At 39.5% G+C, this 25,261-nt stretch overlaps 1 protein-coding gene across 1 annotated transcript in view; it reads right to left on the bottom strand.

Moving 5' to 3' along the window:
- The window catches only part of LOC144631897 (uncharacterized), a 45,469-nt gene that overhangs the window by 13,169 nt on the left and 7,039 nt on the right, over positions 1-25,261 (bottom strand). Inside the window, exons 6-19 of the mRNA XM_078490480.1 lie at positions 24,411-24,736; positions 23,554-23,695; positions 22,299-22,439; positions 21,412-21,602; positions 20,268-20,409; positions 19,244-19,596; positions 18,380-18,521; positions 17,234-17,562; positions 13,214-13,355; positions 11,932-12,278; positions 3,462-3,603; positions 2,409-2,740; positions 1,316-1,457; positions 505-848 (exon numbers count right to left, since the gene is read on the bottom strand). Of these exons, the coding sequence (XP_078346606.1) occupies positions 505-848; positions 1,316-1,457; positions 2,409-2,740; positions 3,462-3,603; positions 11,932-12,278; positions 13,214-13,355; positions 17,234-17,562; positions 18,380-18,521; positions 19,244-19,596; positions 20,268-20,409; positions 21,412-21,602; positions 22,299-22,439; positions 23,554-23,695; positions 24,411-24,736 (3,215 nt within the window). The remainder of the gene's footprint in view (positions 1-504; positions 849-1,315; positions 1,458-2,408; positions 2,741-3,461; positions 3,604-11,931; positions 12,279-13,213; positions 13,356-17,233; positions 17,563-18,379; positions 18,522-19,243; positions 19,597-20,267; positions 20,410-21,411; positions 21,603-22,298; positions 22,440-23,553; positions 23,696-24,410; positions 24,737-25,261) is intronic.

The raw sequence follows: 25,261 nt of genomic DNA, 5'->3' as shown, positions 1-25,261 counted from the left end.
GCATCTGTCAGAGATGTCTTGCAACGCTGGCGTCTGATTTTAATCACAATATTGTAAATGTAGTTTAAATTCCATTTAAACATGCAAAAAAAGGTTTGAAAATATATAAACGGATCATCCTAAAGCGGCCATCACACGACAAGCTAAAGACGGCAAACGCATGATGACAAACTCAAGTTGATGTGTGTGAACGACGCAACAACATGCCCGTAATCTTCGCTTGATAAAATGTATGCCATTTACAAGGCTAAAAGGTTAAAAAATAATGCAATTGTTGATGGAAAACAGCCGAAAATGTTTGGTTTCAACATTTTAATTTTACAATTTTTAACCTTTTAGCCTTGTAAATAGCATACATTTTATCAAGCGAACATTATGGACATGTTGTTGCGTCGTTCACACACACCAACTTGAGTTTGCCAACACGAGTTTGCCAAATTTAGCGTGTGAAGGCCGCTTAACATTGCCATCGCCATTACCATTTGTCAATTATAAACAGCTCACCTTGGTAAATCCAGACGGTTGGTATTGTTTGAAGTAGGATCCATCAGTGCTGTATCTGAGCGTGTATTCCTTGACCCACTGGTTGGCATCTTGGCGTCCTTGAGTGGCAATTCGTGTGACTTGCGTCTCAACTCCAAAATCAACCTGAAGCCACTGATTGTGATCTTGCTTCTGTGCTATCCAGGCTCCGTAGCGGCCTGACTGGGCATAGAAGTGAAGCCTGGAATTTTCGGGTCCAGCATATGCATTATACTGTGACGAAGCTGATAACGCTGAATTTGGTAGTTTACCGTTTTGCATTCCAAGTTGAATCTGGCATGGGGGCACGCTTGGTATGGAGAAGCCTGTGAAGCAGATTAAGGTGGCTTACTGAAGGTTTCACTAGCTTCAACTACATATTCACACGCAGGGATTTCAGTCTTGATAAAAACAAAAACTAGATATAGAACCAATTTTCTTCCAGATTATGTTTCGGTTGTTATACGGTATTTTGACTCAATAGCTCAGTATGCACTTATTAGACTGCTCAATCACAAACTACTTAAAATCTTTATCTTAATTTCATCTTATATTGTTATTTACTATTATCATTCTAATTACTATAATTCTTTTCTATTCTTTAAAGTAGATTTAATAACGTCATTTTATAAATTCAATTTTTCCCTTCATGTTTCTTCTTCACCTACCGCGTCGAATAGCTATACGCTAATTGCGGAAGGTGAAAGACATTGTAGATATTTATATAGAAAATAAAGTTTATTGTTGTTGTTGTTGTGTTGTTGTATTTTGGGTTTGAAAATCATTCACTAACCTTCTGTGCATCCATAGAGATCGAATCGCAGGGCCATGTAACCTTGATACTCTTTGGGATGGATTCTTATGTAGCGTGCAATGATTGGTGGGTTGAGAATGTGTCCAACAATTGTATTTGAGTCTTTATTTGCAGGGAGAACCTAACAAGAAATAAGAAGTACAAGTTACTAAAGAGTCACTATTAATTAAAAGGGAACTAAAATCAAATTTTCGTGATACTTTTGCTTTTCTAAGTTTTGTCCGATACAATATAGTACGACTGATTCCACCTTGCAGAAAATGAAAGAGGATGTGAGAAAACGAGCGAAGTATAGAAGGAGCGAGCGAGAAGGGCTGAAGTTACCGTTTACTTGCGCGGGGGTGTTCCTTTAGCGAACATTTAAAACAATAGAAAAACAAATCAGATTCGTCGATATCCAATAGAACACTTGTAAAGGGCTACTAAAGTCGGATTTACATAGTAAATAGGGACTTTCAGATCGGAGTACGAGGAAACCACTTTCGAATTTCAACGAAGTTACGTTTCCAGAGCCCTTACCTCTTCCTGTTGCTGACCAGTTAAAAAAGAGATTATCGGTACGGGATTGGTGTGAAATGTTATAATCAAAAGCATAAGCACCAAATTCCAAAATTCTTACTCTTACTCAATCTAGCACTCGTCTTCCAATCTGAAGGTCCCTGAATTAAGCTTTTTTAAGGTTGTATTTCTTTTGAAAGAAAAGCCCCTACACATATATTGCATCCCGTCATATTAAAACAAGGGTTTCAAAAGTTTTAATACTTTTATTATTTTTGTAAATAATATCAGGGTACTGTAAATAACATAAAGGCACTGTAAGTATTCTAATATTGAAAATCATACCCTACATTTGTATCTGTTTGTTGTAATTCTTCATTGTAATTTCAATACACAGAAAGAGCTTTCGGGCCAGGAAAGTCTTCCCAGATGCACCCACTCTGATTTAAACAAGTAGTGACTGAGTGCCATTTAACACAATGTCTCACCGAGGTTCTGGTGCAATGCCTTTCTAAGACTAGGGTTTGGGAGTTAGACACTGTTACGTTAGTCTGTCTTATATAATATCTAGTACCTGGTTGTGGTTGTAAGAAATGAATGGACCTCCTTCAACGCTGTATGTGATGGAATAACTTTTGACCCAGTGACCTGCATCTTGTCTTCCCTGAGTTGCTAAACGTGTTATCTTAGTAATTTTTCCAAGATCGACTTGAATCCATTGTCCAGCGTCCTGTGATTTAGGAATCCACGCTCCAGCGAAACTTCCTGACTTCACCGTATCGAGTCTGGCACGCTCCGTACCATAATACTGATTGAGGATAGTGGTAGCAGTGATAGCACTGTTGGGTATTTTTCCATTCTTCATTCCAAGTTCTGATTGACATTCCAGTTTCGGTGGTTCAAATCCTTATTTAACGTAAAAAAGTTCAGACAAACAGATAAGCTCAACAATCATAAGTGCAGTACGGTAAAATGCGGGTTATAATTCAAAGACCCTCCCTTCCCTGGTAATGAGCACATCATATCGTCTGTAAGTTTACAGCTATTTATTTTTCACTTCAAGCTCTTCACGGCATGAAAATTGGGATTTACATGAAATTAAATGTGGTTAAATATGGTGTAAAGTAGGTTATCCAACTTTACACCATCAATTAAATGTTGTTAAAGGTGGTTAAACTGGCCTTTACACTACCGTGTGTAAATGTGATTTAAAGTTGGTGTAAAGAAGTCTCTTTATCTACCTTTATACTTGAGTGTAAAGCTGGGATAAAGGTCAGCTTAAAAAATGTAAAGTCAGTGTATAGCTGAATAAATTCCAAATTTACGCCAGCTTTATTGGAGCTTAACACCACGGTAAAGTCATGTTTTCATTCTGTGTTTATCTACAAGTTTTTTGGAACTACAGAGCTTGATGAACCAACTATACATGTAGATCCAACAATCATTAAAACATGTAGATCCAACCAATTCTGGAAACAGAGCTTCGGCAATCAAAAGGGTTCTACTGATTTCGTAATGAAGACTGTCGCGATGATGTGAAACACAAAGTTCGAGAAGGTGTTTGAATATTTGAATTTCATATCAGCAATCAACGTGTGTTGCAGCTCAAATATGTTACTATTCTCACCTTCCCTACATCCATAGAGCTCAGCTCTCATAGAAATATGAGACTGCCATGTTTCCGGGTGAATACGAATGTAGCGAGTAATGATTGGTATCTTCAGATCGTGACTGACAACTGTATACCGATCACTATTTCCTGAAAATACCTGGATGAAAGCGCAAAGAAAGACACAATTTATTAAACACAATACCCAAGGAGGCGGCCTAGTGGTAAGAGCGCTGGACTTGAAATCGGAAAGCCACGAGTTCAATTCCACCTCACTACCACTAGTTGGATATGAATTCGGTGGCCCCGAATTCATCTCCTCCACGCTTTGTAAATAGCCAACTGGTAAATAGCCGCTTTTTAAACAGCCTCCTGTCAGTTGGTGTTTTTAAGAAGGTTATATTCGATTTGCAATATTTATTTATTTATTTATTTATTTATTTATTTATTTACAGTGTCCACAATAAGCACGACAGTGCCAAATACATTGGCGATAAAATTAAGTGATTTCTTTTTACCATATTTACTCGCATGGTTTTCCTGTACACTATTGATAAGAACCATTTAGGATCTTTATGGTCACACTGGTAGCTTTTTTCAAATTTAGTTTTCTTATTATATCTTTTACTACAGCGGTGATGAAGATGACTTACAAAGTAAAACCTAAACACGGCAAACAAACTTTAAGACTGAAAGGTTCTCTATGCATGGCTGTTTGTTTTGATAAAAAAATTCTCCCAAATCGCCTATTTTGTAACGCAAATCGTTATTTTGATATTCCTCAACTTCTGCTGTTTGTTTCAAAATTTTTAACTAAAATCATTCTCCCCAAACCTTGAAATCAGTTTGAATTACCGATGTCGGCCCCATGTTTTGTACATCTACAAAGAACTAGAGAATCTGCTGATGTTTGCTCTCAAGTGTGCAAATTAAGTGCGTCCCGGCCAGACCATTATTAGGCTGGCGTCACTTTTAAAAAAGGGAGTTTACGGCAATTGTTCTAAAAATAACTGTAACAAAGTTGTATTTTGTAATTCGGAGCCTACCCTTTTCATATTAACTTGTACTTTGTTTGTTTTACAACTATAGATAGTTGGGGATGGTAATTCACAATACGCATTGCTAGGTAATGACTTGTAGTCGAATTCATACAAATTCAAACTTCAGTACCTAGCAACTGAAAAACACCTTCCGAATGAATTTACATTACCTTTTTTACACCATCTTCTTTGTAATCTTTAAAAAATACAGGATCGTAGCCATATGAAAGGCTGAAGCTTTTCACCCATTGATCAGCAACCTGTCTCCCTTGAATAGCAACTCGAGTAACTTTTGTCCAGTCACCAAAATTTACTTGAAGAAATTGGAACACGTCATTCGTCTTCGCCACCCAGGCTCCATATCTATTTGATAAATACAGGAGATGTAACCTGCCATTTATGGGCTTGCTGTAAGCGTTGTAATACGTCGAGGCCGTGATAGCAGAGTCTGGAATTCTTCCATTTTGCATTCCAAGGGCTTCTAAACACACCGGAGGCTTTGGCGTTGGAAAACCTTTTTGAGATAAAAAAATTAAAAACCTAGATTAATTTCGAAAAAAACAACTAGCATTAGCTTTGAGAACAAGGTACTCTCGTATAGCATTGACAGTTCCAATCCAAGCGCCTTTGCATTTAGGACGGGACTTTGCCTCGTGTGACATGGTGCACTTCTGCGACAATCGTTGTCGCTGCGACAGAATCTTGTCGCTGCAATTACTCGCACAAATTCAAACCAGCTTGAATTCGTGCGACTGATCGCAGCAACAAAATGAGCGAAAGCAGCGTTTTCGCAGCGTGTGCACACTTCTGCGACAAAACATAAATTACCAATGGCAGAGTGTCAAGTATTTTTGCCACATTCACATTCAAATATGCCACATTTCAAATATGCCAAACGCCTTGTCGCAGCGGCTTGTTTTGAGGCATAGCACACAGGGAGAATTGTCGCACAGACCTGTCGGTGCGAGCTGTCGCCTTACACCTGGGTCACAGGAGGCCCATACAAGCCGCGTGACTGTTTGTATGTTCAAAATACCTTAAGGTTACTATTGTTAGCCATCTTAGCTATATGTTCATTTAAAACTGGTTTACACAATATCAATTACTTTACTCTTATTATCGTGAACGTATTTTGAGTAATGTCTATGTTAAAGGTCAAAATAAACGTAAACTAACCCCAGCTGATGTCTTTTGTCGTTACTGAGCCTCAGAATGCCGAATTTGAGCGATTTGGAGGGTTTTGCGTTGAATGTTTATACGTACAGTAGACTGCATTGCAAAAACCCTCAAAAAGGCTAAAATTCGCCGTTTTGTGCTACAAGGAGGTAAGTTTACGTTTATTTTGAGCATAAATATGAATATTACTCCCTATAGTTCATGCTTATAGGAACGATCGAACGTTTTCCATAAATTTCTTTATAAATTTGAAACATCAACAGTCGCTCCATTTGTGTGGACCCCCTGTGATGCGCGCGGTCACATATTTGCGGACCACTTTTCCCCTCTGCACTATTTACTACCTTGCCTCAACCCATCCTCGCATAAAACAGAAATTCGCAAACTTTCATTCAATATATCGTTCGATAAAAGGGATGGTCAACAAACCTTCAGTGCATCCATAAAATTCAGCACGCATGCTTGTATGTCCTTTCCAAGTTCTTACACGTATTTGGATAAAGCGTGCAATGATGGGTGGATCGATCATATTACCAGCAGGTTCATTTCTGTCAAGGTTGTTGCCGCTGAATACCTAATAAGAAAAAAAATAAGATTTTCATTATTGAGAAATACTGTCGAGAAAACTTGATTGGCTAAAATGCGTAAATACGTTGGATCAATGGTCAGGATAGACATAACCATATGTTGAAATTTTATTGTCAATCAGCCAGACGGTTCTGAAACTCGATTATTATTGGGGAAAAAAACTAGGATGCTACAATAAAAACCCACGTATAAGAACATAGAATTTAAGAACCTGTTAAGGTCGCGCAGGACCCTTGCTCGTTAATATATTCATTAGCCAAATTTCTTGTTGGAGTGCTGTCTTGTAAAGCTTTAATTCACTACATTTTGAATATCGATTCCTCTAAAATTTAATAAGGATACCCAGGGATGATGGAATTACATCATGATTGTCCTTTTACTGAGAGATGACCGTTGTCTGTGATGTTACAAGCCCTTAAAAGTTTAACTGAAGATAATGCGATTTTGTGTCCAAGTTTTCAGCTAGCACAGCGCACCAAATTAAATGATTATATAGCCTAGTGATAAATCGTAACTTCTTTTGTGTTCCCACTAGAACGAAATTTTCGATTTCAAAAACTGCTACAAGTTAATGGCTTCTAAGAGAGTAAAAATGTGAAATCTAAACTTTGAAACATGCTATCTTCATTTTGAGAAGGAAATTTAAAAATTCGCTCTAGCCAGAACACAATAGAGTACACCAAGTTTATGTTCCTCGCGAATCAACTCTTGAAATTCTATATCGGCGGCGAAAACTTGGACACAAAATTGCAGGTTTTGAGGCTTCCGAAGACCTTCCGAGTCGATGTTTACAACAACGTGTGCTTTATTTAAAGCTGTGAATCTAATTATGATAATTCGCTATGTTCCAGCGCACGGGATGCGAGGCTGAGAACAATACCGTGTAATTACTTGTACAAAGAACTCTGAGAAAAAAAAAATTCTCATGAATATTTCGTTTGTTGTCGGCTTCAGTCGTCGCAGTTCGTGCATACTCTTTAAATAAATACATACATAATGATTTCAAGGGTCCTGCGCGACCTTAAGCTAAAAAAAATTATTTTAAACCCCCTTTTCATAAGAACCTATTTAGCCTAAAATTTTCAATAGGTTCTTATTTTTCAAAAATTAAGGGACAGATGAAAAGTAAGAAAATATAGTCTAGACATGCATGCTAGTTCTTTGGAAAGATAAATTTACTGTATGGTTATCATCTAAACTGTACACGTATTCTAGATAATTATTTACTTCAGCAATATATTCCATATTACATTTGCCCTGTAGTAGTTATCTGTGCTGATCGCTAGTGCCCCTATCAAATTAAAAACCTATTTAAGAACCTATATTAGCCTAAAATTCCACTAAATACCATTTATGTATCTTGCTCCTTCTTAATTAATGAAAGCATACTTATTGGTAAGGCATGTGTGCTGCTTTGGCTGAGCTCTGTTTGCTGGGACAAAAACAGACATTCCCATTTGGGATATTTTGGCCACCAGTGTGGCCGTTTTATTTCAAAACAATCAGCTAAAGATGACATTAGAAAGACAAACAAGGAAATATCCCAGCAAAGGTGGGGAAAACCCGCCTCACGTTCGGTTAAGATATAAGACACGGAGCGGAGGGAGGGAAAATGGAATTCGCCATGTTGTGGTAATGCTTCAACAAAGGTCGAACTAGTACCCAGGTTACCTCACTTTCATGTTAGGAGCAATGATGTAATCCCTCACCGAAAGCTGGGAACAAATGCGTCGCAAGCTACATAAAAACATTTATTTTTCCTGCGTGAAATAAATATCGCATGATGACTTTAGCATTACATGGAAACTCGGAAAAAAATTCCGAGCTCCAGATGGATTTGAACCCACGACCTTCCGTAATCTAGTCGGATGCTCTACCACTGAGCTACTGGAAACTCTGTGGTGAACAAGGTCGAATTGTGGGTATTGACTAGAACCGCATCACGCAGTCACACAGTCAAATAAGGACAGGCACATGACTCATAACTGCATCGCGCAGCCACATTAAAGCATACCTGAGATGCAACCATCCAACCTTCAAATGAGTCTTTCGAAGAAATAAAGCATGATGACTTTAGCATTAAATGGAAACTCGGAAAAAAATTCCGAGCTCCAGATGGGAATTGAACCCACGACCTTCCGTGATCCAGTCGGATGCTCATGCTTTATTTCTTCGAAAGACTCATTCGGAGGTTGAAATAAATATCCTTTCTATAAGAACCCATTTAGGTAAGTTGGAAAAATCTAGGTTCTTATACATGAGTTTTTACGGTATTATGAATGTTTGAATGGGGATGCCGGAATCTCCGTTATCAGTTTACTTGTGGCGATTTTTCAGTTATCGGTTAAATATTAACCATTTGTCAGCTATAAGTTCATCTTGCAGTGCTTAGATCCCAGCTGTAAGTTAAAAATGCGAAATTTCTCGGCTGGGAGTTAAAATTCTGACCAATCCGTAACTATGAGTTACACCTCTTAAGAGAATTGGCCCACTTCTTAACATGCACCCCAAAACAGAGCACTGAACAAGCACCCATAAAGAACACGAAATTACAGTTGCACGTAGTTATATATGCCTTGACGTTTCTGTTGTTTGTATCCTGTAATAGAATCCCAACTGTTAAAAAAATTCCAATTTCACTTCATTTGGATTCATCCCTTCCTACTAGAAAACGTATTATTCAACAACTTAACAGAGGATACAGTTTTTCCATTCGCAACTGAGAATTCTCCCTTCAAAAGTTGGCGCAAAAGTCTTAAAAAAATACAAACATTTCAAACTAAGCACAAGAAATCCAATATGGTCAGAAATATAAACCGGGGCTCCTTTTTTCAGACCTGTGGAGATATTTTTTGCTTTTAATAAGGTAAAGTAGCTACGCGAAGACGAATGGATCTTACTGCAAGAGCCTCATTAGATCTATCTATCTTTCGAGTGACGCTTTTTCAAGCTATAACTAACGCTTCAATAATTCCGCATATTAAGATTCTAAATTTTTAACTTATTAAATGTGAAAAGACAAACGAAAAACACTTACTTGTCCATCGCCATCACCATAAGGTGTAAAAGAACCGCCATCCACACTGTAGGCCAACGTGTAGCTCGTTACCATCCAGTCAGCATCGGATCGCCCTTGAGTAGCGACGGCCGTCACCTTGGTCACGTTACCCAAGTCAAACTGAAGAAACTGCTTGACGTCGTTGTACTGAGCAGCCCAGCCTCCTCCATAGCTTCCCTCCTTCACTGTCCGCAGCCTGCCGCGGTCCGGTCCCCAATACTGATTGTAATGTGATGACGCAACAATGGCGGTGCTCGGAATTTTGCCACTTTCAATACCAAGGGGATCCCTGCATTTGATTTCCGGGGGTGTAAAACCTTTAAAAAAGTAACAAAATTGATGTATTTGTAGTTTTTCTGGAGAACGTTCAATTTAGTAGGAGCTTGAAAGGGGTTTTTAGCAAAAAAGGCAAATTAGCCCTATTCAGCCCCACTCCCCCCTCCCCCATGTAACTTCCAGAATATTTAAGCAATCACAATGAAACTTATAGGTTGTATGATGACGTCATATCACGTGACAATTACATCATGATGTCAACAGAGCCGCCATCTTGGATCCGCCATCTTGGATTTCAATTTTTTTCCAAATGCCAGAAAACCACCCAAAATTACTTCAAAGTACTCAAAATCAATAAACATGTGCTTAAAACCCGTAAAAAGTTAAAAATAATTGCATTACAGTTATTTTTCATTAATAGAAACACGAAAATTACAAATTTGGGAAAACATGCCTGTCAAAATTCCGTTGCCATGGTGATGTCAAGTTCCTGACACCTCATCCAACCCTACTGAATTATTGCCAGATAAATTTTAGGAAAACTCAGAATGTTTGGCAGCGTTTGGTTGAATTTTAAAAAAGTTATAAGAGTTCAAAGTCAGCGCAGGCCTCAAAAGCCCCCCCCCCCCCCCCGGTCTGAATAGGGTTAAGGTAAAGAAGTTACTTAATTTCTAGAGGAAGCCACATCAGCCCTAGCAGCTGTTTTTATGCGGGTCCTCTATCTAGATTGAAATCGAAATCGAATTTGCACTGTTGTCTTTTCAGAAGAGAGAAAAACTCGGATGAAACCCTTGGAGCAAGGACGAGAACCAATAACACACATCTGGCACCTGGCCGGAATTGCACAAGCGCCTTATTGGTGGAAGGCGAGCGCTCGTGACCACCTCTGCGCCATCCCTGTTGTAAACGGTTGAACCCGTTCCCTCGCTATCATTTTCGGGTCTTTGGAGCCAAACGTTGACAGAAAAAAAAACGCACCTTGTCTGCAGCCGTAGAACTCTGCACGCAACGATATGTGGTTTTTCCAAGTCTTAGGCTTGATTCGAAGGTAGCGGGTTATGATGGGATTCTTCAAAGTGTGTCTCACCACTGAATATTGATCGCTGTTTCCAGTAAACACCTAACAGAAAAAAGACAAAAGAGTATTAAACATTAGTCTAATTTCAAGAGGTGAATATATAAATGCGACATTCTGATTGGTCAAGAAGCTCTGGTTTATGACGCTGTATTCACCTCACCTGGAGGTGAATATAGCATTTCAGGGCTTGGTTACTAAGCCAAGCTTTCTTTGCCATCCAGGCAAGTAAACATGGAGGCATTTGCTGAATGTAATTTTCGCTCATTCGCAGGAAATCACTTCAAGTCCAGAGTATTCAAAACAGTTGGAATTTTTGAAAATTGGCTACCAAAGCTTATGAACCAAAAACATTTTCAAGAGATGGTTCTCAAGGCCTAAGAATCGGTTCTAAGGATGGTGGTTTTGGAGATCACACGCGGCCACAAGAAACTCAGTGGCACACAATTGCTCAGAAGTGGCCAACGATTAAACAAAGGTACAAGATATCTGTCTTTTTCGTAGTGTTTTTTTTTTGTTTCGTTTTATTGCTTAAACTGAAGTGTTAGTTCTGTAACAAGCTCGTGACATTATGAGCATTGCATCGTTCTATTTACCCAAAGGAACATTATCCCTTTGTTTTTATCACTTTTTTATTTCAATTTTGTTACAAAGAAAAGGTTCGCTGCAAATGTACAGCCGCCCGAGCTTGCGGCTGTCCACAGGCTCACACACTGTAGAAATTAAGGTGGCTTACTATAGTTTCCAGCACTTTCCAAGACTTAAATTTTGATGGGCCACTCTTTAACAATTGATGCAACAATCATGGTATCAAACAAATGCCCAATGATTGTGAAACACACTGTTAACATTTTTATGACACAATAGGTTACCATAGCAACATCGTTACCTTTTAAATACACCCTTTATTTAACTTTAACTGCTTATAACTAAAAAACCCTAAAAAATTCATAAATGTAATGTGGCTCTGAACTCCATCTACAGATTTTGTTAAAACTTTTCCGAAAGTTGCATCGTGTCTTGCTGCTCAAACTTTTACAATCAAAAATAGAGTTATGGGCACTTAAGGATGTTTTTTACATGTTATATCCTTGCTATAGCAACTTGTTATGGCAAGCAAATGAGCACAATTTGTTCACCAATGATTGGCCATCTGTGTGATACCATAGTTTTTGAGTCAACTAAAAGAGAGTTCTAGTATTGATCCGCCAAAGTTGAGGTGCTACTAACGGCAAGAAACTATTTTAAGCCATCTCAAGATGAAACGTTTTATACCTTGACGACGTCATCTTCCTTATAATCCTCAAAGAACACACCATCGTAGCTGAAACTAAGTGTGTAGCTTGTGACCCACCACGCTCCGTCCTGTCTTCCTTGGGTCGCCACCTTTGTAACCTGAGTCCAATCACCGAAGCTAACTTCAAAGTATTGGAACTCGTTATTTGTGGAGGTTGCCCAAGCTCCGTACTGGCCTGATTTTGCCTGAAAATGCAATCGTCCGTTCCTTGGACCCATCGAGTTTACATTGTATGATGTTGATGCCCTTAAGGCGGAGTCTGGAATCTGGTTATTTTGCATTCCAAGAGGGGCTGCACAAGTTGGTGGCTTTGGGGTAGTGAATCCTTTAAAAAACGAATGCAAAAAATGAGCAAAAGTAATGTGTAACAAACACCAGTGCCAATGAGAGTTTTCGCTTGATTGTCAGGCTGATAAAATCATCACATCTCTCTCTTTGGACAGTAAGATGGTCACAGTCGGTGAGAGGTGAAGTAAACTCGCGTCCAAAACAAATCCCCTGGCTTTCTTTTGGTCTCTTTTCTCAACAGAAAATATTAAGTTTCATAATTAAAGCGTCCCTGGCATATTTTCCATATGCACTTTATGACACAGATGCCATCAATAAAAACACGTGTTTATTATACATGGTTGTTTTATCTACAGAATATATAATTTTTGACAAATAGTTGCTAATAAGGCCTCCTGTTTAGCTTAGTTGGACGCAAAAAGAGACTGAGAGGTTGTGGATTCGAATCCCGGCCAAACCACCAATCGAGGTCTTGAAACGACTGGCGAGAAACTTGTCTCAGTTCAAATGATCGTGACGGTTAAGCGGTTGACCTTGTCTCCTAATCGTCTTCATACATCAGTTTGTAGTTTGTAGGTGACGTTGGCGAACCAACATCACTGCTCGTAAAGAAGGAGAACCTAGTTCCCGATATCGTGGTCTAGCCTGGTCACATGTATTGATGGGATGGATAATTAAGTGGGGACAGATTATGAATGGGGTGATTGCGACTGTCATAGGTTCCTTTACATGGAGACGGCCGATCTCTACCCGACTTGAATCTTAAAGTGTATTTCGACGTATACACACAAAATGCGCTGTATAGATGCATCACCATTGCCATTACATCGACATTAATATCGGGGGATCAACGAAAACACTGGCATAGCAAACAGATCAACTAGTGTCACTTTCAAAATAACCTTTCAAAATAATGCTTTCTTCCATGACAAATAATAAGGGAAATCAAACAAAGAGTACAAAAGTTCTCACCTTCCCTACATCCGTAAAGTTCCACACGCAAAGCAATGAAACCGCTCCAAGTCTTGGGATGAATCTTGATGTAGCGTGCAATTATCGGTGGGTTAAGGATGTTACCTACTGGGGTGTTTCTGTCTCTATTGCCTGGAAATACCTGAAATCAGAACAAGTTTTTTTGTCAAAAAGGTAAGCGTCGAGCCATGCGGCCCATACTGCCGGAGCTTATCCCGGTTTCAGTGGCATGAAGCGACTAGGAGTATTTCTACTCCCCTTGGATGGGATGCTAATCCATCGCAGGGTTTCCCCCCCCCCCCCTCCCCAGCATTAAATTCAATTCACGGGTAGCATTATCCCTGAATGGAAAGAGACACTATGAGTAAAGTGCCTTGTCCAAGATCACAACGCAGTGCCCTGACCAGGCCTCGAACCCGGACAGCTCGATCCGAATCCAGCGCAGCCACTAACCATTAGGCCACCCCGCCTCCCACTTGGTAACCCAGGTTAAGGTCCTTTTTAATTTTTTTTTTTTTAAATAACTTTTAATAAACACAAGACCTCACTTATATTACTTACGCGGCCATTATCGTAAGACTCATAGCTCCCGCCATCAACTCTGTAGGAAAGCGAGTAACTGGTGGTCCACCAGTTCGCATTGTCTCGCCCCTGAGTAGCAATCCTGGTGATTTTGGTATCCTTGCTCAGATCAAATTTAATCCATTCCCCTGTATTAGCTGCCTTAGGGGACCAACCACCGATATAGCTTCCTTCAGTTACTTCGCGCAATCTTGCTCTTTCTGGTCCATAGTACTGATTGTACTGCGAAGACGACACCATTGCACTGTTGGGTATTTGACCGTTTTCCAAACCAAGAGCTGTCGCGCAAACGACCTTTGGGGTCTCGAATCCTGGGTGATCAAAGGTAATAAACGAAACTCAATCTAGATCTAAGCGCACCATTATATTTTGTCAGAATTTATAACAACAGCCATTAGATATGAGCACATATAGAGATATGTATATAGTACAAGTCGCTACGTTTTGTAAGTATATTCTAGTCATTCTAAACAAAGCACAGCGTTTTTAGAGGTCGCTAAGATTGGTTAACATTGACTTTAAAAGTAGTGGCAAAATCATCCCAAAGTATTCGCTCTATGATGTTAATTTTTTAGGATGCTTCTAATCAGTCTTATTGTTTGCTACAATCTACAGTGAAACCCAGATTTCTTGAGCCTCAAACGGAAAAAAAAAGAAATCGAGAGAAAAAATAAAGTGTTCGAGTTAATGAAGTAGATCTGAATATTGTTCCGAGGATTCGAGAAATCGGGATTCAACATAACTGTATTTATCTCACGCATAAATGCTTGTGGGGTAGTGTTGATATATTGCGTGTAAGAAGTGAATAAATTTCGCAAATTTCCTTAAAATGCACAAATCCGGACATAAAAATCCTCAGTGCGAAATAAATATTTACACCCTACCCGTTACGTTCATTGCCTGTTTTATATTATAATTTATACCATGCCATAGAAAATACAGCCAATCAGAATACGGAGCCGTTGTAATTCACGTTCAACCCACCTTCCCATCGTGCGCTGCGCTTTTCTCATGAATAGTGCGTTCTGGCATGGTATAATAGTTACAACACTTTCTCGTGATCTGAAATCCCACTTGTCACTTGTATTTTCTCGTTCCCTCCCTAGCTCGTGTGTATCCGGAATCAATGACTCGTGGGATTCCATGTTCCGCTCGAAGCGTTGCATAACTAGTATATATCTCACTTAAAAAAATATTGGTTATTTCATTCCTTACCCTCTCTGCAGCCATAAAATTCAGCTCTCAAAGCGATGTAGCCTTTCCAAGTTATTGGGTTTATTCGAATAAATTTTGTAATAATGGGATTCTTAAGGTCGTGGCTAACGATACTGTAGCGGTCAGTATTACCAGCAAAAACCTAAAAGACAACAAAAGTATTGGGTTTTAATCGTTATCTTATTCTGGGCGATACAACCTGTATAGCGGCCACCTCGTTGTGAAGACTAGTTTCTTCGACTCCAGAGAAAGCTCATTCTGCAATTTTCTTAATTTAAGAGCCCCTTTAATAAATTCGTACACGAAAGACAAAACAAAACATGAGCTCCTTTCTTATACCTTAAGATATGCAAAAAGCAGAAGACTTTCCCTTGCGCTACTGGTTCAGCAGGACATATTCACACCAATCTTTTCGTTGCCGTTAACTTCTTACATTCTTCAATTTTTGCTACCTTCCACTTCCACTTCAAAGTCTGTTTTTGAGATCCGTTTGAGTGCTGTATTTACAGGCAACGTTTACACTTACCTTAGTCAGATTGTTCTCCTTATAATCCTCAAAGAAAACTCCATCGTAGCTGAACGAAAGACTGTAAGATAAAACCCACCAGTCTCCATCTTGCCTTCCTTGGGTAGCTAATCCCGTCACCTTTGTGAAACTTCCAAAGTCGACTTGGTACCACTGAAACTTATCATTTGTTGACACGGCCCAAGAGCCGTACTCGCCGCTCTTTGCCTGGAAATGCAATCGTCCATTGTCTGGTTCCATGTAGGAATTGTATGAAGTGGAGGCGCTGAGGGCAGAGTCCGGGATTTGGTTGTTTTGCATTCCAAGAATTTTTGCACATTTCTTTGTCTCTCCGGATGTAAAACCTGGCCAAAGAAACTAGTTAGTGATGGAATATGTTTCACTTTACCATATCAGTTCGAAGCGCAAAAAATCTTTGTCGTATTTTTCTTGTCATTAAATTTTGTCCTGAAAATCTAGCAGAATATCAAGACGCAAAAACCACAATTTTTATTTTCTTATTCTCGTCACATTAAAATATTTAATCAACAACATCCAGTTGGCATTGCATACTACGTTCCAGATCCCTTCGATGCTAAAGGCTATTCTGGTCAATAATGAGATGATCTAAGGCGGTGATGCGATATATCATGACGGGATTAACTATTCTGCACTCAGTTGATGTAGTGAAACAATAGCGAGACACCTCATGACATATTTAAACCACGTAACACTCAGTTCATGTAAATACTACTGACAAAACAGCACTGCGGATAGCCTTACTAGCACTCCGATTAGCCTAAATAGCGTTCGGTTAGCCTAACTAGCGCTCCAGTTAGCCTAAATAGCACTCCGGTTAGCCTAAATAGCACTCCAATTAGCCTACTTTAGCTTGGGTTGCTTGCGGTTAGCTTTTATAATAGGGTTAGGATTTCTATCTAAAAAAAAATCAGGATTCTGGCAGCTGGTCGTCGTTGGCCTAGTGGATATCGCTCTCGCTTGGCATGACGGCGACCCGGGTTTGAATCCTCTTGATCTCAACTTTTTTTAACTAAAAAAAGATAAGTTAAGCGTGATTTGTAACTCCAGGTCGTGTATGAAAAAAAGAAGTCTCACGACATCAAGTAAGTGCTAAATAGCCACTCCCATATCATGAAAGACAACCTACCTTCTCTACAACCAAACAGTTCAACTCTCATGCAAATGTGTCCAGTCCAAGCCTTGGGATGAATTCTGATATACCGCGCTATGATTGGCGGATTTAGAATGCGGCCCTCAGCTGTATTCGTGTCCCTATTTCCTGGTATCTCCTGAAAGACAACAAAAGCGACAAGCCTCGAAAAATTGAAATAAGAAACAATAGCTGCTAAGGCCATCAAAATGTTTTACAGTAAGCGGAAAACCCCTAATAATCGTGATAAAAGTAGCAGAGTTTGATTGAGAACGCGTCATGAATGCTTCCGTATGTTAGTTCTTTGGCCATAAATTGAGCACTTCTTAGTTTATGAACTGGTTATATACCAAAAATGAAGCAGAGCTTACCAGGACGCAAACTTGACCACTTTTACTTTTTGTGAGCGACAAGTTTTAAATACTTCTCCAAATCACAGCACGGCAAATTGACAGTTTTCAGCTAATTTGTAGCTTTAATCAGAAACTGACGCGCTTTTGTAATTGAGAGAAACTGATTGCAAACAAAGATTCGCCGATACACGTACCTCTCCATTGTTGTAAGGCTGAAATTGTCCTCCGTTGCTGTAAGTCAGTGCGTACTTGGTGACCCACCAGTTGGCATCTTGTCTTCCCTGAGTCGCGATCCTGGTGACCTTCGTTGTCATTCCCAAGTCTATTTGTAGCCATTGTCCAACATCGGCGTGCTTTGATGCCCATCCACCGTAAAAACTACCCTCCTTTACCTCGTTTAATCTGCTCCTTTCAGCTCCAAAGTACTGGTTATAGTCGGAAGACGATTTTAAGCCGGAATCAGGAATTTCTCCACTTTGCATACCGAGAGCATCTGCACAGACGATCTTTGGAGGTTCAAATCCTATAAATGCAACCAAGGGACAACGATCTTAACGAGAAACACAATTACATTTGCAATACACCATTTTTCTTAATTTTTAAACCGTTTGAGCCCCAAAATGCTCTTGAATAGTTGTTTTGCAAAGAATTTGGTACCACACTTTTTGAACGGCATTCAATGCATTGTAAGGTATACGCACACCGGTGATTTACCGTGATTTTGGGATCCCGATCTAGAACGGGGTATCCATTGAATTTTTTTTTTTTGGGGGGGTTTTTATTTTTGGGGAAATTTAAAATAGAAAAGGGGGAAAAAAAAAAAAAAATTTTAGTTTTTTTTGAATAATTTTTTTATATATTGGGTGTTTTTATGCCCCCGCCCCCCCCCCCCCCAAAAAAAAAACAAAAACCCCCCCCCCTCCCCGGGCAGGCACAAATACACGTCATTGTCAGATGACGACAATGTGTTTAACAATGTACATATATTTGGCATTTCACAATAAAAATAAAAAAGTAAATCTTAGCCATGGGAACACTGATTTTAATTTTTTTAACACTGAGATTATAACAAAAATAATCGTAAATATATAATACACAAATATCACAGAATTTTGGAATTAATTTGCATTGGTTATCAACGAGCCTTATTGATCATTTACTGGATACAACGCGACACTAAAGCGTAAAGTTAATATTTGTTATACTTTTAATTAACTAGTAACAGGGGTACTTCATGACAGGGATCCACAAACAGCCTTTTTGACTTGCAAAGTTGTAAAAATAAAATAGAAAAATATAGCAAGTTTATTTAAGAGACAAATAGTATCCCTGTACATTACCTGATTTGCAACCGTAGAATTCCGTTCTCATGGAGATGTGACCATTCCATGTTTTTGGATGAATCCGGATGTACCGTGTTATAACTGGTTTGTCCAGTTCGTTCCTTACTACTGTGTATCTATCCGAGTTACCAGTAAATACCTAAAAAATATCATAAGTTATTTTTGTAAGGCAAATCGAAGTTGAAAAACTACAGTTCACGACAAAGGTCCTTTGGACACCTTGCTTAGATAAAATTTGATGGAAGTTTTGGCTTCATCCGATCCACAAAAAAACTCTTCCTCCTTTCTTGTTTTCTTTTTTTTTCACAACACACTACATCGCGTATCTTGTTTTGAAGCGTAACAAATCACTAATTATAGGCTCGTGTTTCACACTACACTTATTTCGTGCTCTCGTCACTCTCGTTATAACAGAACAAAGCACGGTCAAGGCTTTTTTTTATTTTTTTTATAATAGTTTTACTTAAACCTTTAGAGAAATTGTATTTACACAAGATTTAATCTCAGGATGCACGGGCGGAATGACGTGACAGATCGTACGCGACGGCGTCAAAAGTCTTTTTATCTACACAATTCTTTTTTTTTCAAAAGCGCATCTGAATTTTTGAAATAAAAGCACGTTAAGCACTACTTGAGGTCTTATCATTAATTTTTGATAGAGCTGAACAATCTATCCTTGAAAATTCTCCTCGGTTTGCTAAAACAGAGAGATCTGAAACGATCCACAAGCTGCACGCGCACGCAAACGGTAAAAATGGCGAGATGCACTCGTAAGCAGCGTGCTTTATACTCTCATAAAGCACGCTGTTTAAACCAATCAGAACGCTCGTTAGATTGTCACTTTATTATAAATTATTTAACCTGTGTATAGTTGTGTTCATTCTGAACAGTCCTCCAGAAAACACCATCGTAGCTGAACGAAAGACTGTAGGTTTTCACCCACTGATTTGAATCTTGTCTTCCCTGTGTCGCCACGGCCGAGATCTTTGTCCAGCTTCCAAAATCAACTTGAAAAAACTGGTTTTCATTGTTAGCTCCTGCAGCCCAACTACCATATTTACCACTGCCGGCAGAGTTAAAATGCAGTCTGCCGACATAAGGAGCATAGCTGTTGGCATTGGCTGAGCTTGAGGCCGTGATGGCAGAGTCTGGTATCTGACCGCTTTGCATTCCAAGGGCATCCATGCATTGTGGTGGTTTAGGCGTGGGAAAACCTACATTTACATAAATATTTCTTATATAATTTCCCTACGTTCTAGATAGTTATGCAGTAAATAACTACAAGGCGTATTCAAGTTGTTGTCAGGTTATGACTCTATAGCGGAAGTTTGAACAAAGCTTCAGTGTTTGATTCCTTGTATACTACTCCACACCTCCCTCCCTTCCCCACCCTCCCCCTTCCCCTCCGCCTTTCCCGCGTGAGTCCATTCTTTGTGCCCGGCCCTGTGGCGAGGCAACGTCAGGAACTGGCCCTACTTATGGTGTGCCGACTTCCCCGAAGACACGTGTAGTAAAAGAAATCTTTAACCATTCTATCTGGCTCTGCTTTTAAATTCCTCAATTTATATGTTAAGCCGATTAGATCACTGTCGATCCAACGTATACCAGTAGGATTATGATCTACGGTTGATTGCTTGAACATATACGCACCTGATGTATTATTTAAAATGAGCCTTCTCTCTAACACCCCCACCTTCGCCTCGATTGAACCACTCCCCCTCAAAAAGTCTTGAAAAGAACCCCCCCCCCCCCCCCCCCCACCAACGAGGGTTTGATAGTCAGTCTTTATGGTATAAATCACCCAATATCAACTGCAAAAGAGAACAAAATTGTGCGGAAAAAGTTAATTATCGTCAGTATAGATTTCACACCAAATAGCGCATACCTTCAGTGCAGCCAAACAACTCCACTCTTAGAGACGGATAACCACTGTATGTCTTAACGTTGATCTTAATAAATCGAGCGATGATTGGAGGATCAAGAATATGGCCTTCAGCATTAACATTGTCTGTGTTGCCTTGTAGAACCTTCAAACATCAAAATATTTAGACGTGAAAGAGTAAATTAATATACTTAAAGAAGAAGCCCTTAATATATCATAAAAAGTTACGACGGGTTTTCAGATCCATCCATCTTAGCTCAGACAGTCTTTCATCATAAGCAATGTCCTTGCCAAGAATCCACCTAGAAGCATTTCGTTGAATTTGTTCTAGTTTAACTGACAAGTATTTAAACCAAGCAAAGTTGTTATAGATTATAAATAAATTAATTAAGTTACTAAGTAAGTAACGGATACCCTCTCTTTCTTCGCTGAAAACATTACCTCTCACTCCAGTGCCCTCCTCAAAAACTTTCTATTGGAGCAAGAAAAAGCTCTCATCTTATAAATTATAGTACTTGTAAGTCCCTTTATTTAAGATATTTAACATCTGTCGTTCTTTGCTGGTTTCAGAACTCTTTGGCACGATATAGTCCAAGCCCCCTATAAGCCACCACTTGTGCGTTAACACCACCAACTAATTACACAGGAAGGATACAACCACGGGCAGGCTGCGTTCATTTGTTTTTTTTCGTAATCTGGCGTTTTGTTTTACTTTAAATTGTAATGGTTTAAAAAACTGTAAATGTTGTTTATAGTGGTCATGCACTTAGCTTCGAGATAGCTAGTTTTCAGGCATGCCAACAAAACAGAGGGAACAAACATTTTAAATGAGCATTACATATCTTACATGGTTAAAAATCCCAAATAGCAGGAAGCGATTGGAGAACAATAAGCTCTGAATAAACTCTTTCTTAATCATTTTTCATAAGGGTTTTCTTGAAAAATCAATCTTGTTCAACTGGGAATTATTTTCCTAGCTCAACATATTTTGTTTTTAATTTTGGGTTAAAATCAAGACGAGGCAAGTGCTTCGTCTTGCCTCTTGCTAGTTACGGCCCTTAATACTAAATTTGCGGTCAAATGGGATCGTCGCCTCTGGTGAAACTCGACCTTTAAACTCTGTAATCGTGCAATTTTTCTCACATACCTGGCCGTTGTTGTATGGTTTGAATGTCCCACCGTCAACACTGTAATCCAGGGTGTAGGTCTTTGTCCACCAGCCTGCGTCATATCGCCCTTGAGTAGCTAGCCGGGTCACCTTGGTAACCTTCCCCAAGTCAATCTGTAGATACTGATTAGCGTCCTTGTATTGAGAAATCCATCCTCCTCCAAAACTCCCTAGGGTGAAATTAAGGATAAACCCAACAAAATAATGGTAATTGTTGAGGAACTAAAGGTTTTAATTTTCTGGCTGCGTCAGGGTTCTCAGTTAGAAACGCGAAGTTCAGCGATGCAATAATTGTCTAGCTATATCATAACCTAAAGCTGCAGAATGAGTTATCTGTGAAGGAATCATTAGCGACCTTTAGATATCAGTACGAGTACGAGATTAAGTACGAGTAGCCCTCGCTCCTCCTTATTGCTTTCTGGTTTAATAGTAGACTACCGTAAGAGATTGGTGTGAAGCGTGATGATCGTGAGAACAAGCAAAGGTTTGGAAAGTCGAACGCAAACTCTGGTACTCGTTCTATGATTTAGAGCAGTTTTCAAATGAGTGTCGTAAAACCAAAACCAAAGCAATTACTCTGGCCAATCACAAACGACACAGGCAATCCAGTGATCCAATCAAAACTCGAAGCAAATACATGTAGCTGGCACGAAGCGCGGGAAAACGTGCGCGAGCGAGTCACGATTGGTTTTGGTTTTAGCTCTGATTGGCTGAGAAAGTGGCGCGAGATTTTTAAGCCAATCACTAAGCGTAGTAATGCAAAACCAAAGCAAATGCAATTTACTTTCGACACTCAAGTGAAAACCGCTCCAACACTTAGCCCATCGTAACAACTTTTCTTTAGCACTTTTAAAATCAAGCCTTACCTTCCTGTTTCTCGTTGAATCTTCCACGCTCCGGTCCCCACCATTGGTTATGACGCGATGATGCTACAATGGCTGAATCTGGTATCTTGCCATTTTCCATTCCCAGTGGAGAAGCGCATTCTATTTTAGGGATATCGAATCCTGTTGACGAAAAAATAAAGGCACATCAGAGGTCAGGTTTGTTTTGTACAATGTTTGACTGTTTTGCTATATTTTACGTCTATAATTGATTTAGGAACAACCTTTGCATGTTTCTTTACGAATTTTAAAACCCAGTGGGTTGGAGGGGAAGTTTGCTGTAACAGTGGCCAACGGTCCAATTAAGAGCGCACAAATAACCTTTATTAAAACGCCGCTGACCAAAACATAAATTTACTGCTTTGCAAGTTGCTATAACATGTTTTTACGAACGAAAGTTGGCAAAAATTGATAACTTATAGAATGTATTGAAAATATGGTTAGCGCGCTGGTCTCCGGATCGAGCGATTCGGGTTCGAGCCCTGGCTGAGGTCACTGTGTTGTGTTCTTGGGCAATACACTTAACTCTCATAGTGCCTCTCTCCACAACCAAGTGTATAAATGGGTACCGGCGAATTTAATGCTGGGGGTAACCCTGCGATGCACTAGCATCCCATCTAAGGGGGAGTAGAAATACTTCTAGTCGCTTCATGATAAAGAAACTGGGATAAGCTCCGGCCTGTATGTGCCACTAGGCTCGACGCAGACTTTACTAGAATGTACCTTATTGTTACTTATTTTCGCGGGAACTTAATTTTGCGAAAATGGAACGGGTATATTTCGCGGGACTTAAATTTCGCGATTTGGCCAAAAAAAATACGTTTGAAGGAACTAATTTTCGCGAAAATTGGCAAAATACTGGTCTGCGTTAACACTAAGTCTCAAATTGGCATAACTGATTTTTATTTTCCACAGCAATAGTTTCCAATGACACTGAACGAAACCATATAACAGCAATAGTTTCCAATGACACTGAACGAAACCATATAACAAAACTGAAAACAGTTTGACATGTTCCTTTGAAACAAAGTAGAGCTAGTTTGACGACTGTACCAAGATAATTATGTAGTAAACTGACGGCAACGTTGATTAATTATAACGAATTATATAAAAGGGCATTAAAGTTCTCGTCGTTATTTTTCGCGAAAACCTTTTTTTGCGGGTCTTGAAAATCGCGAAAATTAAGTCCCGCGAAAATAAGTAACAATAAGGTTTGAAAATGATGTAAGATGCTCACCTGACTTGCATCCATAGAAGTCTGCTCTCAAAGCAATAGCTCCCTGCCAGGAAACTGGAATAATTCGGATGTATCGTGTTATAATGGGATTCTTCACGAGATGGCTGACAACCTTGTATTGATCGGTGTTGCCGTTGAATTCCTGGCACAGAAACAAAACATGATATGAGTGAATGAACTGTGCATTGAAAACAAGATCATATTACGAAGTTCGGTTTGTTGCTTAAATACAACCCGTGTGAATTATAATGGGAAAATGGGACCAACTGGAACAAATAGCCAAAGCGGCTCAAGCTGTCTGACGTGTCCTACAATTTGGAATCGAAATTGTGGCCTTCAACAACTTACATTGAAAGGTTCTGTAAAGGCGTCACTTTGCAAGATTCATTCAATCTTCCTTATTGTTACCATAACCCATGGCAGGTGTATCGATCATTAATCAGAATTAATTACGCAGAATTAAGTTTCTTCTGTTTGAGTTTTCTACATCTTGACATGCGTGTTTTTAACAATCCGAACCATACATCAGCAAGTGCTGTGAGTGTGTCGAAAATATAATGTTGGAATACCTTGACTAGTTCTAGATCCGAGTGGAAAAGGAGGCAAATTCCGCAGTCCTCCATGCGCGTTTTATCGAGGCACACTTCACAATGACTGACATGATACATCGTATTAAAATCGATGAACTCGCACATTAAAGGAAAAGCATTACATTTTTATCAGGAAGACACCGGAAGTTTCAATCAGCTTCAACTATACATTTCAGTTTGAGAGAGGGGTTATTGTCCTTAAATGACCGCCTGATTTTCCGCCCTAAGGTTGGCCTTTAGCTCAATTCCATAACAAAAAATCACTACCTTGGCAACGCCGTCTTCTTTATATTCCTTGAAAAACACGCCATCGTAACTGTAGGTGAGCTTGTACTTTGTAATCCATTGTCCCGCGTTTTGTCTCCCTTGGGTAGACACTCTTGTCACCTTGGTCCAGCCTCCAAAGTCCACTTGAAACCATTGTTGGTTGTTGTAGGTTCCAGCTATCCAACCATAGTATTTATGCAGACGACCCAGGCTTGGTCTGTAGGTATTACTGTTCATGCTGGAAGCTGTTACTGCCGAGTCAGGAATATTTCCGTTTTCCAATCCCAGTCCAGCCATGCAAGCAGGAGGCTTCGGGGTTGAGAATCCTGGCGTGAAAATAAGATATTAAGCAACAAATTGCTTTGGTAACCTTACAGGGTTTCCTCTTTGCATGTGTTCGAAGAATGTACAGTGAAGAGTCCTGATAGCAACAACAAATTTCTATTCTTGCACTTTTCTTAAGGTAATACACTGACAACAACTGGTAGATGCCCAATAGCTATATCTTTGATATGGATGGTGTGGCACACGTTAAAGGGATTCAACTAGAGCAGTTTTCAATTGATTGTCGTAAAACAAAAACCAAAGTAATTACTCTGGCCAATCACAAAGGACACGGTGAACCAATCAAAACTCGAAGCAAATACATGTAGCTGGCACGAAGCGCTGGAAAACGTGCGCGAGCGAGTCACGATTGGTTTTGGTTTTACTCCTGATTGGCTGAGAAAGTGGCGCGAGATTTTTAAGCCAATCACTAAGCGTAGAAATGCAAAACCAAAGCAAACGCAATTTACTTTCGACACTCAAGTGAAAACCGCTCTATATACGTAAAAGTAGTAATTACTTTACTT

The sequence above is a fragment of the Oculina patagonica genome, chromosome 12 (assembly GCF_052425735.1).
Source record: "Oculina patagonica isolate OP01 chromosome 12, crgOcupat, whole genome shotgun sequence".
Taxonomy (NCBI): Eukaryota; Metazoa; Cnidaria; class Anthozoa; order Scleractinia; family Oculinidae; genus Oculina; species Oculina patagonica.
The sequence above is the reverse complement of the archived record's forward strand: the minus strand, read 5'-3'. Positions and strand labels throughout refer to the sequence as shown.